The sequence below is a fragment of the Rhipicephalus microplus genome, chromosome 3 (genome assembly GCF_043290135.1).
Source record: "Rhipicephalus microplus isolate Deutch F79 chromosome 3, USDA_Rmic, whole genome shotgun sequence".
In the NCBI taxonomy this organism is placed as follows: Eukaryota; Metazoa; Arthropoda; class Arachnida; order Ixodida; family Ixodidae; genus Rhipicephalus; species Rhipicephalus microplus.
Window position 1 is genome coordinate 266773221 of NC_134702.1, and position 20342 is coordinate 266793562.

General features: G+C 45.2%; 1 protein-coding gene across 3 annotated transcripts in view; it reads left to right on the forward strand.

The window, feature by feature from the left end:
• LOC119168205 (branched-chain alpha-ketoacid dehydrogenase kinase) overlaps nucleotides 1–20342 on the forward strand; it is a 225222-nt gene that overhangs the window by 21849 nt on the left and 183031 nt on the right. For all 3 annotated transcript variants that reach the window (XM_037419620.2, XM_075890993.1, XM_037419612.2), the window contains exon 3: nucleotides 8572–8682. In XM_037419620.2, the coding sequence (XP_037275517.1) occupies nucleotides 8572–8682 (111 nt within the window). The remainder of the gene's footprint in view (nucleotides 1–8571; nucleotides 8683–20342) is intronic.

Consider the following 20342-nt stretch of genomic DNA (forward strand, 5'->3'; position numbering starts at 1 on the left):
TTGTTGGTTTTGAATGCAAAGCATTTTGCATACTGCAGACTCTGAGCGTGCCTATTTATGTATCTATCTATCTATCTATCTTGCCGCCTACATCTGGGTGCTGTCATGGGAAAGGGCCCTGCAACATTTTTTGAACACGGTCAGAAAACGCTGCCAATCGGTAGCAGAGGCTCCAACATGCGAGCCGATTGTAGCACAGAATGCGGCCTGCAATTCACGATAAAGTATCACAATCTTCTAAAAATTGCTTCCTCTTCTCTCGACAAATTGAAGAGGCTCAAAATTCACTCATAAAAGGCCTTCTATCTGCCATTGCCTGATTTCAGTATGGCACGCGGGATCGCCGTGAGAGGCCGCGACTTGTCCACGCGTGTACACGCGATCACGCCGAAAAAGTCGCGTATTCGAAGAAAAAAACAAAGGAAAAGTGCCCAAGGTCACAAGGCGTGCATGGCGCACCTTCTTTGCCCATTCCACCCTTCCCTGCTTAGCATCTAGCCATGCTTCCAGTGCTTTTGTCCGCGCGTGAGACTGCCCAAACAGATTGCCTACAACTGTATTACGAACCCTTTATTGTCTTTTGCCCATGAGTCACCAGGATGGCTCTTTTCTTGAAAGGAGCAAAATAACTTTTGCGGCAAGTTATCTTGTCGTTTTCTTTTCTTTCTTCACATTTACATTACAATTACTTCTAACATCCTCCGTACTTTTCTTGGCAATATTGTCTGTTAGTTCTCAATAAAAGGGTACTGACACAAAAGTTTTACCCTCTCCCAAATCGTCTGGGAGACTCCTGAATTTTGAACTGATTTTTCGATTTTACAAATGATATTTCGAATCTCCCGAAAGGTGGCTGCCACAGCAGATGCGCATTTAAGTGCGAAGCATTTCTTAGCGAACTTCGGCGACTTTTAGCGTATCTATCTGTCTATCTATCTAGCCACCTACGACTTTTAGCTCTCCTGGCCCGTTTCGATAATGGTATCGATACCAAAATTGGTATGGCATAACATGACTGTATGACGAGCATAAGTGACTAGTCGTAACATAAAAATCATGAATGTCATGAATTACATTTCATAATCTTCCTGCTCTTGCGGTGGTTTCGTTCACATGACATATTTCAAGACTGGTATGGTATGACATTACTGCATGGCGAACATAGGTGACAGACCCTAACGTAGAAATCATGACATGCATGTCATGTGAGTCATGACTACACCCCGTACGCTCATGGGACGCTCGCGGTCGTTTCGCTTTCTTCACATATACCAAATTCGGTGTTACGTGATGTGAATGGATGACGAAGGTATATGACTGGTGCAAACATGATAGCCATGATATGCATATAAGTACTTGACAACAAACCACGGTCATGGTGCATTCGCGACTGTTTTGCTAGCTGCACATTTACCAAATTTGGTATTACGTGACATGAATGGATGATGAAGGTAAATGACGCGGCCAAACATGATAACTCTGAGATGCGTGTCATTTAATAACTTGACAACATGCTACGCTCATATCGTGCTCACGGGCGTTTCGCCTGCTCGACATATACCAAATTTGATATCATGTGACGTGAAGAGACGACGAAGGTAAATGACATGTCGAAACATGATAATCATGACATGGAGATCATGTGCGGCATGATGATTGATATGTGGGGTTCAACGTCTCAAAACCACCATATGATTATGAGAGATGCCGTAGTGGAGGGCTCCGGAAATTTCGACCACCTGGGGTTCTTTAACGTGCGCCCAAATCTGAGCACACAGGCCTACAACATTTCTGCCTCCATCGGAAACGCAGCCGCCGCAGCCGGGATTCGATCCCGCGACCTGCGGGTCAGTAGACGAGTACCTTAGCCACTAGGCCACCGCGGCAGGGCTTGTATGGCATGATTTAAGTGGACCTCATAACATTGTGCTTATTTTAAAGTGAGATATCAACCTTCCTTATTTGCGCTTCACATATCGATTCCCACTCTACGTGGGATCTGCCAATTTTTTTTCTTTAATCACGCTTGAATAGGTCGGCCTTTCCTGCTGTAACAGTTGCAGTGCTCTCAAAAAGCACTGTCCACAACACTTCTAGTTCATTGTAACCATACCATAGAGCACCGCTAAGTAGGCAGTGTAGTAGCGAGCCTATGGGCGGAGGCCGGTGGCTGCAATGCCCGCTCACCACCATACTGAAAGGTACCACAACTTTTGCATCTGTTTGTCATGGCCCTGGCATTTCGTTTGCTATAGGCGTAGGCGTCAGTTGTGTTTGTTACGTAGTTTTGAGGGTTGCATGTTTTCCATAGCTCAGTGGGAAGGTCGGTGGCGGTGTCAAAAGCAAAGAAGTACTTGCAAGTGTTTTTGGACTTCTACACAACCCAGCGTGCGTGCTTTGTGACTTTGCTGATTGGCGGCAAGTACCGAATATGTACCACGTGCGCCTGTGATGTAAGCGCTTCGCACGGCAGCAAGACCGACATATCGCTTCACAGATGCATCAGAACGTTTGTGCTACGAAAGGGCAGGGCATTGAAAGTTTCTTCTAAACGAGCTGTGAAGACAATGCGATTTTCGCAGAATACCTATTCACAGGCTTTCTTGTGGAACACAACTTGCCTCTGAGCGTTAGTTATCGTGCAGGACCGTTGTTTCGGAAAATGTTCCCGAAGTGCGAGGACGTGAAGCGCTATGGCTGCAGACGTAAGAGAACTGCCATCCTCATAGAACTGGCTGCAGATGCCAAAAATTTAATGCATGGAGTCTATGAAATACCGTGCTTTCGTAGTAGTCACGGTGTACAGAAGCAACGACAGTGTGTCGCAAATGGCTCAGTCTCAGTAATTTCCGATATGCTAAAGAAATACTACCCCCCCCCCTCTTTCTACTGCAGTCTCCCGAACTTTAGTGCTGCTAGTTTGGCAGATATGCTGTTAGTTACAGCGTGCACATTGTTTGCTGCAGTGAGTGACAGATAAATAACTACAGGTTCCTCATTACAGACGAGTTTCAATTTCAGTTTGACAGCTCCAAAAATGACTAGTCGCTGGGTTCCACAATGACCACCTAGCATGTAGAACACTCAAACACGTCGGCACACAGAACTGTGACACACTTCCGCATGATTCGCGTCAAGAAGTTTTTTCGAACAGAAAACGGGAAAACAGAGTCGCCAGGTACAAAACTTTCAACGCCTCTGACACGGCGGCAATAGACTCTCGAGCAGCTACTGAGAAGTAATCTGCTGGAGCAAACGCGGCAAAAGAAAAATGGCAGCTGTGATGTATTTATAACATGCATTGACTGCAGTGCGGTGATGTGAGAGAAGTAAGGGGTCTCCATAGGGTCACCTTTGAGAATGTCAATACAGCGAGGCTCTATCGCATGCACAAAATCAATTTAAAGTATTTTATTTATTTATTTAGATATACTGTGAACCCTCTATTGAGGGTCATTACAGGAAAGGTACGACACACTGTACAAACAAATTGGGGATATAACTATACATCTCCCAATGATAAACCAGGTATACATATATACAAATCCGTGAAAGCTCTTCATTACAAATGAAAAACACACCCTGATTCGCAATGCAACAAATAACAGTTGCAATAATATTTACAATAAATCACATAAATTTTATTCAAGTAAATGCACAAATTCATTAACATCACCCGCATCGACTATGTTACTCGGTAACCCATTCCAATCTTCAATGACATCGGGGAAAAAAGTATGACGGTACGCCTTCGTTCGTGCAAAATAAGGGTGCAGTGCTCATGTATGGTTTGCCCTCTCGCTTCGTTTCCCAGGTTGTTCTATGTAGTCATTTCTACTAAGGTTGCACGGCGGGCTTGTTGGTTATTCATGTTGTTCGAGGTATAGCGCATCCAGGACGGGACAGAGAAGAAGACACAGAACACATACACGAGTCATTTCTGTTAATTTTAAACTCACCTTCTAATAATTAAAAAAGAAACTTTAATCTATTTTTGCGTCTGCGCTTGTGGAGCGTCTCCAGATCACATAGTTGTAGCACTTCTGTGATTGAGTCGTACTGCTTATATCTTGAGCATATAAAGCGAGCTGCAAGCCGTTGTATGCGTTCAAGTTTACTTACAAGCACTTTTTGGTGGGGACTCCAGACAATACTGGCATATTCCAGTATCGGCCGTATGAAAGTTTTAAAAGCAAGAAGTTTTACGTCCATACTAGCACCCTGCAGTTTTTTTCCTTAATATGTACAATTTTTGTGAGGCCCTAGAGCAAACATAATCAATATGTGTGTGCCACTTAAGGTTATGCGTTATTGTGAGACCTAGGTACTTAAACGCATTAACTGTCAACAAGGTGTGATTCCCGATAGAGTATTCAAATGGAATTATCGTTTTTTTTTCTAGAAATGTGGGTGACAGTAGATTTCAAATAATTGATTTCCATTCCCTAAGCTTCACACCATGAGTGTAATTCCTTTAGACATTCGGCAATGTTCAATTGGTCCTTCCTATCAGTCACTCGCGTGTAAATTAAACAATCATCAGCAAACAGTTTGAGCTTAACATGGCATTTTGCGATATCTGTGATATCATTGACATATATCAGAAACAATAAGGGCCCAGGAACTGAGCCTTGTGGAACCCCAGAAAACACTTCTAGTGAGCTAGACTTAGAGTTATCAATATTTACGAATTGCTTCCTGTCATTTAGGTAGGCTTTGATCCAATTAAGTAAAAGTTGACTTAGTCCAGCGCAGTGAAGCTTATACAGTAATCTGTCATGAGGTACGTTATCGAAGTCCTTAGCGAAATCTATGCAGATGACATTAATTTGTTCATTCATATCTAAAGCTGTCGCAAAGGCATGAATAGTTTTCATAAGCTGTGTTGTAGTCGAAACTTTACTCCTAAAGCCATGCTGATAAGGATAAAAGTAATTTTTAATTTCTAGGAATGTGATGACATGCTTGACAATGACATGTTCCAATATTTTGCAGCAGATAGATGTGAGCGATACGGGACGGTAATTATTGGCGGACAACTGATCACCACTCTTAAACACAGGGACAACTACAGCTGTGCGCCAGTCTGATGGCACTGAACTAGTACAAATAGATTTTTGAAAAATAACTTCTAAGTAGTAAGATATCCACTCTGCATAATGCTGCAAAAAAGGGGTGGGTATTTCATCAGGTCCGCATGCTTTTTTGGAATCAAGAGACAATAGACTATTCAATACTCCTTCTCGACTGATAGTAATCTCACCCATCGGCTCAGATAAGTAGCATATTACATCCTCTGTTTCAGTGTCACATCTGCGCCTTGTAAAAACTGACTAAAAAAAATGTTAAGACTATCTGCAATATCAACATTCTTCGTCACGATTTCATTTCCACGTTTCAGCTGGTCAATTTTATCGCGCCGATTGGACATATAAAGCCAGAACTTGCGAGGTGAATGTTTAATAAAAGAACTCAACTTTTGACCAAAAAAAGCGCGCTTAGATTCCAACAAGTATTTTTTCAATTCTTTTCGTACACGTGCTATATCCTCGGAGTCATGGTTTCTTTTCCTCCACAGCCTTTTTAGTTTTCGCTTTTTGTGAATAATATCTCGTGTTATCCACGGATTGCGCTTTTTAGTCTAGGAACGAATTTGTCGATGCAATATTTAATAATATCTTTAAAACGTTGCCACAATTCATCAACTGTTTGGCGCTCGAATGCGTGCTCAAAATGACCAAATGAATACCTCAGCATGTCAAGAATTGAAGTGTCATCCGCGTTTGTGTAATCTTTTACTTGCACGGTCTTATAGGTTCTAGCTCATGAAACACTCAGTGGAATAGTAACAGAGACCAATCTATGATCAGAAATTCCCTCATCAACACAGATATTTTAATTGCACAATTTGTTTGAAAAGAACACCTGGTCCAACACTGACCGAGACGAAGATGTCATCCGTGTATATTCGCTCACTATTTGGGTTAAGTTATGAGCGAACATAATTTCTAACATCTTTTCTCCACCATCAATCTCAACGTGTCCGGGCAAAAAAGTGTCCCAGTTAATGTGAGACAGATTAAAGTCTCCAGTAAGAATTAGCCTGGTGTTCCCATTTACATGGGCACAAAGGAAGTTATTCAATTTATCAACATTGTCTGTTGCTGTTGCGGGTTGTCTATACACGACACCAAGAAGATATACTGTATTAAAAAGGCTTATTTTACACCACACTGTTTCTGGTACATTGCTTCGAACATGCGCGGCCACAACAGAGTTTTTTACTATGATAGCGACCCCGCCCCCTTGCGAGTCCCTATCAGATCTAAAGATTTTGTAGCCTTCTGGCACAATGCAGTTATCAGGGACACAACTGTGTAGCCACGTTTCAGTTATGGCCACCACATGAGGACTTCGTAATAGCAAAATGTATACAAGTTCAGTTACTTTGTTAACGATGCTTTGGGCATTAAATGAAAGAAGCCGGAGCTGTGTCTGTAGTGAGGAAAAGGGCGTTCCTAGCGCGTTAGATGACATGCTCGCGTTTCTTGTAGTGATCCCTCCTGCACCGGCAGCTTCAAGAGCATATCTCTGTTTCTGTTTGTCTGCATGATTTTGATACAGGTATGTTCTTCTGGAGTGACATCCCAGCCGTATATATCACCATTTATTTTAATCTTATCACGCACCAACTTAACCTGCGCATCTTTAGCCCTATCTGAAGCTGCACTTTTCCATAGCTTGCGCCTTATTTCAACCGTGTCTCGGGCATAGTCGTGGCTTATGGTTATATTGGTCCCCTGAAGTTTCTTGCAGTTTTTAGAACACTTTCTTTCTCACGGTAATCATAAAACCTCATGATTATGGGCCCATCTTTCCCAGGTTTTTCCTTACCAAGTCGATGGATTCTTTCAATCGTTTGAATTTCTATACCAAGGGTTTCTTTAGAAATCGCATCGACCACAACTTTCTTCAAATCAACAGCTGAAGCTCCCTTGCTTTCGGGAACACCAAAAACCAAAAGATTATTGCGTCGACTGCGGTTTTCATAATCTGCAAGTTTAGCAGCTTGTTCCTGCACGATATTCCTGCAATCTATATTCACTGTTGATATTGTACAGGTGTTTTGTGCTTCACAGGAATCAATCCCACAGGCTATAAACCCACGGAATTTGTGTCAGTACCTCTTTGATGAAACTGTCTATCACTCGGAAAAAAGTTTGCTCATTGTGACGAAAGTGAGAAAATGAGAAGATTGTTCATCACATTGTCAGCAACGAGTGTGCTTTTGTTTCATAAAAAGGAATTATAATTTTAATTTGATGTTGAAAGTCAATACAAAATGACCACTAGTGTCGCCCAACAGCAATGTGGTTCAGTCTATTAAAAAAAAAAAAAAAAAATATCCGCAGGTAGACTCATTTTGTTCAAGAACTAACATGTATAACTTGAAATTGCATTTTATGCACTTGAGGCCGCTTTAGGTTACGTCACTGAGTGATTTTTGCTTTTATTTTTTCTCACGCGTTCAAAGAGGTGCTTGTTGGCGTATCTGGCGGTGTGTTCACTTGCCTGCCTACAAACGGGTGGAGAAATGCGACCACTGAGTCCGTGGTTGCTCGTAAGAGCAGCAAAAAAAGTGCCTGAGTGGTTTAAACGACAACTAAGGTATTTATCATTAAACAAAACTTGATAAAGCCTGCAAAAACTATGCGTGGTTTCAGTTTCCGACTTTCACCAGCAATACAATCATCACCACCGACCAATGTTGTGCGTATTTATCCCTCTGATGGAAGGAGACCGAACACGGATAGAAAAATTCTGTTTTAAAGTTTTCTACGCCCTTTCCAGAGAAACCGCTGTAAGGTTGGACACTTCAGACAGTAGGCTTTCTATTGTGATGACACAAAGCAGAAAAGCAACGAAGGACGTTCCCTTTAACACTTTGCTTGTGCAGCACAGTGCGCTGTACCTGCACAAGAAGCTTCCAGTGATATGTACAAAGCCATCCAGGTTGCTTCTGTTACGAAATGCTGAAGCATTCTCTGAATGAGCTAAGATTGCTTATCAGAGCGGGCGAGTGCAATTTAATTCATGGCCCGTGACAACAGCCTATCCAAAGAGTTACCGTGCATGTTTGTGAACATTCCAACCAGAAGCTGCTGAGATTTAACTTAAGGGACCGGCACCCCCAGTGTGCACATTACGAGCCCATAAAGACCGATTAGATGAAATGACGGAGCACAAACATGTGAAAGTAATCCACTCTAGGTTTCAGCTATTAATGCCTACAATCAAAGGGGCTGGATTGAATCGGTTGACATGCAGTGCTCTGAATGCATTCTTGCTGTTCATACGTATGCTGTGTATTGTTGTTGCATGCATTTCAGTACATTCTGCCAAGACTTTGCATTTGTGTAATGTGGCTTCATTTGTGGGTGTGACTCTTACGCTTGGTCTCTAGACCCGCTTTGTGCAAAATGGCAAGTTTTCATGGCTATTATGCTAGTGAAAATTTCAGACTTTGAGTACGAGGCTTGTCGTGGTGTGGCCTGTCCTTGGGTTGTGCAGCGCAGCGCCCAGTACCTGCACAAGGAGCTTCCGGTGAGAATCGCCCATCGCATCGCAGGCTTCCGGAACCTGCCCTTCATTGTGGGCTGCAACCCCACCATCCTGGCTGTGGTGAGCACATTTCTATCTTATGATGCGTTCAGGTTTTACCCACCAAAAGCAGTTACCACGGCTGGTTGTGCCACTGTGTGCGAGAAATCGTTCCAGAACAGTCTGATAAGATTGCATGCGCGAAAAGAGCAGCTGAGTTTCTTCAAGAGCTAATGTGATCACTAGGGATAATGCCGGAATGTTCACTCACTGTGTATACCTTAAGGCGACATGCTCCACTATCAGTTCATAAATAACTGACATCCGTTTGCCCTGTTGTCACTGTACCGTGATGGTTGTTTGTGTACAGAGCATAGCTTTTCTTGGGCACAGGTATGCGCAATTTAATTTTTAACGCGAAAGTGTTAGAGAGCTCATTTCACAGAAATTCTGGCGTTGGCATCGGCGATACTGGTTGTGAGCAAAAATTATCATCTTATGCGTCACCGAAAATCGAAAGCGATGCAAATAAAGTAAATAAATGATAAAAAATTCTTGAGCAGAGTGGGGATCGAACCCGGGTCGTTGCGTGGCAAGCAGATGTTCTACCACACGGGCATGCCTCTGCTCTTGGAAACTGTGAAAAGTACTTCCTCTGCTTGGAAATGCAGTGAAAGTATCTTTTATGTTTCACAAACACGCGCGTCCTGTATACATGCTTCACAATGCAACATGAAATATTGCAGTCATAATGCGTGGTGCAAGCATCCATTGCCAACAGGTGTCAGAATGTGTGGTTATCTTAATGGTTCCATGGTTGAAAGCCGGTACACCACTACAAAAAGCACACTCGCCACTGCGCCTATTCCCTTAAGGCCACGTGGTGGGTGCTTAACAAATTCGAAAAGGTTTCATGCACTAAATGTTTGAAGTATGCTCTAGGAACAAGATGTCCCTATTGCGTTCAACTCCTAAAGGGGAAGCTTTAGGGTCCCCAAATTTTTTTTGTTGCCAAAGTTTTGCATTCATGGTCGTTAAAGCCATGAAAAGTTTTCTATAAATACACTTGAGGGAACTCTGGTCCTAGTGTCTATGGGAGCTGCAACGCCCGGCACTTGAGCTAGCATTGGAATGATGCGTAGAACACTAATTTGTCTAATCTTCGTACTGTCAGCTCCTCTTTGCTTCGCGGGGCTTGTAGCTGCTTAGTCATGAAATGACAAACAGGAAATTTTTAGCAGTTGCACTTCACCACCTTAACCTCTCAGGCTCACTAATTAAAATTGGGTCACGAAGTTCAAAAAAGTGCATTCTTTTATTTTATATGAAACGAAAACACAGCAGTAAACAAAACCACAAGTACGTTCGAGCCCACGGGTACGAAGACACGGCAGATTTGTGTGCTACCCATCATTCCCATAGTTGGGAACGATCGCAGCACGAGAAGCCTCTTTAGTTAATTTTAGGAAACGCAATGGTTACAACCATTTGACAGTGTTACCTATGCAGGCACCTCTTTTTACATTGGTGTCTTGCCTTATCTTTGGCCGCTATGAAGCTGGAGCACTAAAAGCCAGACAGATAACTTTGGACGGTTTAGCTTAATTATTAAAAGAGAAAATGCTGCCTCTGTTACCCTTTCAACTTTGTGCTGAGACATCATCTGCATTTTAGCCACATTGGCTCAATAAAACTTCCTTAAGCGTATAAAAGGCACCTTGGCAGTTTTATACTATTCATCTTTGCCAACAAAACATTCTGTGAGTCTTGGCACACACAGTCGTTAGGATCTTAGCAATGGGGCTTAGTGTGGGCTGAATTCACAAATACAGTCGAGCCCAGTTATAACGAACCTGAGTGTAACAGGGCGTCCGTTTGCTGTATCCAGTGGTGGAAGTGCTGCCTCAATTGCGCCATCCTGACCTGCTGCACCAAACTTGCCTGAACGGCAATTTGCACTTGCAGCGCCTAATTTGGTCAAGTTCTATCATTGGTTGAGCACAAAGGACGCAACCGTGTCCATATCAAGGGGGGCGCTGCAAGTGTGCGAAGTGATCAGACGTGCAGTGCATCGGCTTTGTCGTTTTTCGTCTGAAACCGTCGGTTTCTAAGCTGGACCTCAACGAAACTGATGTCATTGGACGCCTAACATCACAAGAAGTCTGTGGACATCGATTCTTCACAGGTGGGCCAATTGTCAAGACTTTTACGCTGACCGTGTCCTGCAGCTCGGCAGTTGAGGTGGCCCTTTCAAGGGCTAGGCTCGATGCAGTTCGCGTCTCGGATTCCCGGGTATGGCGGCTACTAAGATCACCGATTATGACCCTGTAACCATGAAATGAACTGAAATCAATGCCACAAAATGACATGAAGGTGTTCCACCCACTTAAGATGAGTGTTTGCAAGCCTTGATGCATCTACGGCAACGCAGGATACAGTCAAGTCCGGCAACCAAGGGTCCGGCACCTGGGCCAGCGCAGCGACACCTGGGCCAGCGCAAGTCCGGCACCTGGGCCAGCGCAGCGTCGCTGACCCAGGTGGGGATTTCCACTCAGTGACTACCAGAGGTGCTCTCGTTGCTTCGACAAAAGGAAAGGAGAAGACAGCCCAAGCAGTGGCGCCCGAAACAGACGCCAGGTTTGCAATTGGAAGACCTCATCATGGTCCTGAAACCTCAAGGAACCCCATTTTGAAGATGATTTTCAAGCACCGAAAAGTGGGTTTTTCGGTAGCTCACTGCATTGGTGACCTGGCAGCCGACAATCTCAGCATCTGGCTCGTCTGGAAATAGAACGTCATTGTCCGTGGCACCCAGAGCCCATCCATGGCGGTTATCAAGGAATTCGACCTCAAGGTTGGGGAACAGACATATCCCTTCCGTGGCCACCTCAAACTCAATGGGGACTGTTGCAAAGTGGTCATCTGTGTCTGCGAGGATGGAACCTCTGCTTCACTCAAGCCGAAACTTCGCTGAAGGGACGGCGACATGGCTGTTGTCCGAAAACTTGGCTCCTCAAATGTAGCAAGGGTACATTTGTGGGCCAAAGACTACCCCATTACATTCACCACAGCTATGAATGTTTGCCAGTGCACACATACCCCGCCGCGGTGGTCTAGTGGCTAAGGTACTCGGCTGCTGACCCGCAGGGCGCGGGTTCGAATCCCGGCTGCGGCGGCTGCATTTCCGATGGAGGCGGAAATGTTGTAGGCCCGTGTGCTCAGATTTGGGTGCACGTTAAAGAACCCCAGGTGGTCTAAATTTCCGGAGCCCTCCACTACGGCGTCTCTCATAATCATATAGTGGTTTTGGGACGTTAAACCCCACATATCAATCAATTGCCAGTGCACACCTATAAGAGAACAGTTGCGGCATGCTACAGATGTGGTACAGTTGGCCAATGGGGGGACAACTGCCCTCACTCTGGAGACAAGCTCTGCGGATGCTGCGGCAAGCAAGTTGGGGCCACCACAGACGGCCTAAGAGAACACGAGTGCCAGCCTTCCTGCATAATCTGCGATGGGGCCCACTTCACAAGGTCTGCGGACTGCACCGGGAAGTTCGGTAAGCTGCATCGCCCAGAGGCAGCGAACAAGGCAGAACCCGCCACAACACGGCACAAGCAGTTGCCCCGATCTTCGAAGATGGGTAAGCAAGGCCAGGAACAGTGGCAACCACCGCAATAGAAAGCCGCAAACAAGAAGGTGGCTCAGTAAGTCCAGCCAGGACCAGGGAAACAGGCCACGACACTCCCGGCCGGGGATTCCCTTTCACTCAGCAGTGCTCCAAATCAACAGGCGAGTAGCTAGGTAGTGGCCGCCTCACAGTCCTCTCCTTCTTTAAACCCTCTCACGCTTGATATGGGTAATCAGTTGGAGTCCTTAAAAAAGCAAAATGCGTAGCTTGCATCGAAAATTCAGGCACTTGAAAAAGCCAGGGTGGAGAAACCTCTACCGCGCATAGATGACGAGTGTGACGCGGCCTCTGTGTGCTCAAGCAGTACAATAACATCTCGCTCAGCCTCGGTTGAAAATCTTGAGTTCCGGGTCTCTAGTATCGAAGAACAGCTAGCACATTTCACTGAACAGATGGTCTAGCTCCCTAATAAAATTAGTCAAGCTATGCAGGCAGCTATCCAGATGCAGACGCAACTCATTGTAGCCACCGTAACGCAGCAAGTAATGAAATAGATTCAGATATTGCTCAGCAGTAACCCGAAATTCGCACAACGTGCAGGGCCTATCTGTGAGGTCAGGCGCCCCGGTAAAATTCTCGGTGCAGCAAAGGGCGAAAAACAAGAATCCACCGACTTATAGAGAATTTGCAAAGTGGCGGTGTAGCTCTCGTCGCTGATCTGGTCACTAGCCCACCTCAACGTATACACTAAAATGACAAGTACTCCTTCCAAAGCACGGACAAAAGGATAATTTCTCTCGATAATATGTACAGGGGAATCGCAGAGGTTTTCAAGACAAGCGCAAAAAGTCTTATCTACACCTCTATATTCAAAATGTGGACGTGATGTCCGCAGTGCTGGCCCTTCAAGAGCCAAGTTTGCAGGCTAAACTTTCAGGCTATAACACGTTTCAAAGGGACCAATCCACCTGTGTTCTGGTGCATAAATCTTACACTACGCAGGAGATTGATCTCAAGCTTATATTGAATCATTCCTACGCCATGGTAGAGATACTGCCTCTTTGTACAAATCATGCAGTTTATATACTGAACATTTAAACTCCGCCTAAAACATTCCTCGTCACCTATTCAGAGATCTGGCGTGCATATGCCGCGCACTTAGCAGATGCAAACTGGACAGACAAATATAATAATATCGCTCAACAGATGCCAAGCAAAGGCACATAGCAGCTGTTTTGTAGCCTCGTTGACCCCATGCAAATGTGAGGAGAAACACGACAACACCTGCGAAGAGCCCTTCATAGATTTCAGGGTACTTCAACACAACTCGTGGAAATGCTTCGCGACAGGTATCTCTACCAGGTGCATGCACAGAGAGGTTCGAAGTATATGTATTCGGGAAAAAAAAAAAAAAAAACGAGACCATAGATGCCCCTTTTCTTCTATATGACATGAAGGCGGCATTGGCTAAAATACGTAGAAAAACAGCCTCTGGTAAGGATAAAGTCACAGTCAAGACACTGGCAAACTTGGCCGATCCTACACTGGCACACCTCTTGGAATACATTAAAGGCAACTATTGAGTCGACATTGATTGTTGAAACAGCGATCTGGAATTCTCGTAGTGTTACTTTTGTGCCAAGGAAAGGCTTATTTTAAAATAAACTTGCGTTTTAGTGGTCCGCATTGGGCTAGTGCACTTTGAATTACCTACCTCGACGAAATGTCCGATGTCACTGTTGCTGGTCAGAACGTTGCCCAGCTTAAATGTGCGGCTGCCGACGCTATAGTAGCAGCAGAGAAAAAGTAGCGGGAGCCACAGCAGCAACAACGGCCATTGGACAATTTTTAGCCATGACCCTCCAAATTGCAGGCATGCTTGGTTCTACTGGGCTCCAGTAGATGGCACGAGCTGTCCAGTTGAACCAGGCGAAAATTGAATTTTTGAACCACTCACGTCGTTCCCCATAGTATCGTCTGGCAGTTCTTTTTTTCATGAATCAGAAACGTACAAGTAGCATTTTGTTACATCTCTCAATGCACGTAAGGTTCTGTAATTAGTGCAGCTAGATTGATTATTAGTGATTAATTGTAGGCCATTTGACTGGCATCATTGGGGTCATTTTGAGAATGGCCTACTGCGGCGCTTGTATTCTTGCGCATTTATCTTAATTTCTCGGTAAGTAGGGCACTGCTGCTGATAATATTGTCATTTTAGATGTCATACATTGAGCTTTCACTCTGATGTAAATTGTTATTTGACCTGTGTGGCCCTTTAACGCCATCTTGAGCGGTCAGATATCGGTCCCTTCAGTGTGCAAAACATCACTGGTCACAGTCATCCCCAAATCGGGCAAGCGAGTAAACAAAGACAACCTTCGCCCCATCTCTCTAACGTCTCACGTTGGCAAGTTGATAAAGACGATAGTGGGGGACTGATTTTCAGATTATCTTGAGCAGAAAGGGGCTTTCACTCCTACTATGCTTGGATTCCTCACAAATTGGCTGAGGATGTACTCCTGCAACTACATTCAGAGGTCATCCAACTAGTGGCAATGAAATACGACAGGGTCATCCTCGCCTTATATCTGAAAGGGGCCTTTGAGAGTGTTAGACACAGTGTCATTATGGAACACCTAAGCCTCACTAATTGTGGTCAGAATACATTTAACTACGTCAAGGACTTTTTATCGAAATTCTATGAATTCGGGCCTTATCAAATAGGTACTAAGAGGACACCGCAAGGGGCTGTTCTTTTAACATTGCAATGATGCACTTGCAATGTCAGCTGGCGGGCATATAGGGCATTCAGCATTCCCTCTATGCTGATGACATTACCGTGTGGGCAACTCAAGTGAACTTAGGTGCCATTGAGACCAGTCTGCAACAGGCTACTGAAATTGTACACACCTATGCAGTGCGTTGGGGACTCAAATGCGCACCCAACAAATCCGAATTCCTTCACATTAGGGGCATGGCTAAAGACAACATAGATATCTCCATCACTTTTCCTGTGGGCCCAGTCAGACGAGCGGAGGAGATCAGGGTCCTGCGCCTATACATTCACCTGCAGCTCTCGATTGGCACAACATTGATGAAATTAAAGAAGATAGAAAATCAAGTGGGTCGCATGATCCTCATGGTCTCCACAGATGGGTTGCGGCTAGCGCACGCTTTTGTAACCAGCAGGGCCATGTACTCCGTTTCTTGCCTCTCCCTCCGCAAAAATGAGGATGAACCAATTGAAGCAATTATTAAAAAGACAATAAAGCAGGCTCTTGATTTTCCGATCTCTACATTCAACAGCCATCTCAAGGCATTGGGTGTGATTAACTCATACCAAGTGCTGAGGGAAGCCCATCTTTTAAACCAGTACACACAACTCTGGCTAACGCCTGCTTGTATATCTGCCCATAAGACATGACTTAGAACAGCAGGAGCGGGTCAAAGTACCAGAACTGTGGCGCACATTCCTTCTGGTCCGGCCTCTACCCACTAAAATGGAAATTAACACACCACGCAACGTGACGCACGCACTCGGGTCTGGAACGACAATTCGGACAGAAGACAGGTATGTACTACGTGGACGTTGCTGTCCCCAACTCCAAGGGGTGGTACACAGCGGCCGCTATTCACGAAGGCACATAGGTGGATGGGTTAACCTTTACGGTGTCTTCTGTAACGCAGGCTGAGGAGGTCGCCATTGCTCTTGTGGTTTTTCACAGCAATTCCCGTTATATTATCACGGATTCACGCTGAGCGTGTCATAATTACAAGCCAGGTACATATCACCGTTAGCCAAGACAATACTACACAACTGCATAACAGACACGGACCTTCATCCGAAATGCATTATATGTAGACACCGGGTCATCAGGGATTGCGGAGAAATGAAGCTGCAGATGTGGCTGCTCAAGCGCTCATTTCCAGTCTACCTTCGTCAGTGCCGATGGAGACTGATGAAGAGGGTTACCCTCACTTCCGATATAAGCGAATTCTTCATTATTATTGGGAATGTTGATGTGGCTATCCTCCCCCCACAAGGGGATTGAAGAAAGCAGAGTAGCGTATTTTGCTTCGCCTCCTGACTAATACAATGCTATGTCCTACCAAAGTGAAACGTTTCGACCTAATGGTCACAGGACAGAGCCAGCACTGCGCGGGGAGGTGGCAGACACCTACCACATGGTGGTGCGTGCCAAGATAATGCAGCCATTACTCTTAATCCAAACCCTAAGCGAGAGGACTTGGAGGCGGCCCTGCTTGGCTGCTCAGACCTTCAGGGCCAGTAGGCCTTGGTCCAGTGAGCCAGGACGGCGGATTTAACCAATGGGGTCCCGGAATAGAGACCCCACCTTGTCTACATAAGAATGGAAGCTTGAGCGAGTTGGTATGGATTTTTCTTGGTTGAACAGCGCACGTGGGACGAAGACAAAGGAAAAGTCTGTGTTCTTTTTCTTCGTCCTCGTTCCTCATGCGTTGTTGAAACAAGATTTACCTTGTCTGTCATCTTCATAATCATCAGCCTGACTACATCCACTGCAGGACAAAGGCATCTCCCATGTGCCGCCAGTCAACTCGGTCCTGTGCTTACTGCTGCCACTTTATACCTGCAAACTTCTTAATCTCATCTGCCCACCTAACAATTGTCTCCCCCTAACCCGCTTGCCTTCTCTGGGAATCCAGTCAGTTACCCTTAATGACCAGTGGTTATCCTGCCTATGTGCTACGTGCTCGGCCCATGTCTGTTTTCTCTTCTTGATTTCAACTGTGATATCCTTTGAAGAAGGATATCATTGAAGAACGAATATCTGGGCTGGTTGGTTAAATTTTATTGTAATAAAGGTTGCAGCGCGAGCACAAAAGCGCTAGAAGAAAAGTGAATGGAAGGCAAAGAGGAAGGCAGCGCTCGTGTTGTCCTTTTTGCCTTCTGTTCACTTTTCTTCTAGCACTTTCGTGCTTGCGCTGCAACCTTAATTGCAATATCCTTGATCCCAGTTTGTTCCCTGATCCACTCTGCTCTCTTCTTGTCTCTTAAGGTTATACCTATCATTTTTCTTTTCATTGCTCTCTTAGTTAAACTATAAGGTGTTAGTTAAACTATAAAGGCGGTAGTGTTGCAAAAAACGAGCACAGCACACGCTCTGCGATGGAGACTCTCGAGCCATGTAAACTGAAAAAAAAAAAAAAAACAGTTTCATCGTTAAGCGATGATTGCAATAGCAATCAACTCTAATATTATAATGTTACTGCCGCATGCACTCCTGTCTTTCTATTTTTGTTACCGCACCACTACGCGTGTAACGCTGCCTTGCGCAAACCGCGCCCAAGTGAGTGGGAGCCATCTAGATAATCTTATAACCTTCCGATGAGATTATGCGCACATGTACATTAGAGATGGTTCTAGAGCTTACGCAGCCGCTAACGATAATGCTGGAATCTTCGTTTGTATAAGTATGAATGACAACGCACTGGCTGCTTGGCAGATTATCAACGGCGATGCTCTATGTTTGTTGCTATCAGTCTACGGCGTGTGTTGCTTGTAGGGTGACGTTTTGCTATCCGGGCTCCGCTTTGCCCAATTAAAAAAAAGTGCACCCATGAAAACAGTGGCTGCTGCCTTCTCCAACATCACGACCCAGTGACAATATGAAGGCTGACATCTCACTTTTTTCGATCCGACATCCCGACACTCGAAACATTGGTGTTAGAGAATAAGTACGGCCACTTCAAGGAGAATCGCATTTATCGCATAATCTCTTCCCATTGAGAGCGCACGATGTGGAACGGTTTACGAGGTGTGCGCTGATGCTTGCCGATGGCACGCGCACCAGCTATCGCAACCACGCCCTTAGAATCAAAAAGGTCAAAGCTGCTACTCGAGCGACCAGCCCCTCCCCCTTCTTCTCTCAGCTTGAGCATCTGACGATAGGTCTAACATGCGGTGGGCTGCTATGGTGTGCGCCCTCCAAGCAACGGAGATCGGCCGCCTCTTTAATATCTGCTTCAGCAGCGCTCATTACCCCAGCTAGTGCACTTTTACGCGTGGGTAGAACGTGCAATGCACTCATGGAATGTTACCAAATTGTAGTTTAGAGTGCTTACATAATTATTGTCTTAAAAAAAACCAACACTTCATTGCCTAGCCTTGACATAGCAAGCGCATCTAAATTACCTTGTGGTTCTAATGTCGGCTGTGGCACTTCAATTATTGGAATGTAAGGTTTTTGCATTTTCTTTTATAGAGCCCTATTGGCTTAGCATAAAGATAAAATTCATTATATAGTAGCTCATCTCTAGTCTTGCATTGCTGTTGGTGTTGGATGCAGTGTTTTAATCACATTTTGAACATTCCAACATTCTGACATTAAATTGTTTCATTCGTCTGAAGTCTAATAGCTGTCCAGAGCATCACTTAATTTTTCTCTTTGAGTTGCTGTGCTTTCAGCTTTGATGTTGTAAGGTTTAATATATATCACATTTGGGTAAGTCTCGTCGTTTCATGAGCATATTGCATGCTTAGTAAAAACCACTGAAATTTATTGTGTCCACCAGAGAGCCAAAAATTCTAATTATCAGTGATGCATGACCCGAAAAATCTGCTCCAAAACCAAATTTGGACGCTCCAAATACATCTTTTGATGCTCCAGAGCTGCTCCAAAACTCCCTCTTGACTGCTCCAAAGCTGTTCCAAAACCGCATTATTCCTGCTCCCAAAGGTGCTACAAAAGACTAAAGTCTGCTTCTACCGCTGCGTATCCCGCAGTTCGTAGTTAATGAAACGCAGCTTCGAAAAAGTTGGAAATGAAAATATATATATTTTTTGCAAGAAAGTCTGTAATGCACGTGTTTTGAAGGACAGAAGCAATAACGGTGGTCTCCAGTTCATCTAAAGCAGCAGCGTGCTCTTCGCCGAGGTCTGTGGCATATACAAGCTGCCCAAGGCTATTGTTGTAGCCATTTGCTACTGGGGCACTTGTGGGCGCTGGTAACAAAGTTCTGTCAACGTCATCATCAATTTCACAAAATAGCTGTTGCCTCGCACTTCATTCACTATGCCCTAATTGGTTCACAATTCCGCAGCGTCAGCATCGTCATCAGCCATAATGAAGTCATCCCAGATGATGTCCCGCCTTCCCACAGAGTCGTGGACGAGCTGCTACAAATTGTCGCCAGAGTGGTCCTGTTTGGAAGCTTCAGGCCTATCGTCGGGTCTGATGTTGGCGAAGTCCACCTCGCGAAAGCATTTTCGCACACATGCAGCCGTCACCTCCGCCCACTAAGCCTTCACCATCTCAACAGCTGGGTGCAGGGACACTCGTAGTGGCAAGTTGGCTACCTGGCGGTCAACAGCTATGAGCAAGCACTCCACAACACGGCAGCTATAATAACTTTTAAAGTGTCGCTGAAGCCAAGTGGTCGCACTTGTGACATTTTGGTGAGCGGCAGGGAAAGGCACTGAAGGCCTGCCATCCTGACCACACACACACATCAACACCAAGCAAGACGCACACATGAGATATACACGCCAGGACGCGTGAAGCTGCTTTGGGCCTGTTTCTAGCCAGAAAAAGAACTTCTTATTTCCAGCCAGCGTGGCTGGTGTCGTAGAGCGATGGAGACAGGCTGAGGAGTTGCGATTAAGTGAAGAGAGGGGAGCATACGGCGGGAAGGCGACCTTGAACACCAAAATACACGGGAAGAACGCAGGCTTGGTAGCTTTCTTGAAAGGTTCATGAAACATGCAACCCATGCGTAGAAAAACTTGGAAGAGTGGCCTGCACGAGCAGAGGTCAAAGCATCGCATTGTGGCACCGGCAGGCTTACACGGCCCCAGCAACTTTGATAATTTGTGATTGGTTGCGTGTAACAGCCATATTTGCTGAGCTGAGTGCGAAGTCAAAAAGAACAAGCTCTAAACATGGAATGAATCGCGAAAAATCAAGCAGGGCGGTAGTGCAAGCATGTGCACTGGAACAGTACGGCACCGATTCAGACTGGACGCATACGTTTGGCTGCTGTCGGTGGCTGACGATGTTGGTACATGGCCTGGCTACTCTATGCCGGCAACGCGAATGATGGTGTGATAGGACCAGCGATACGGAAC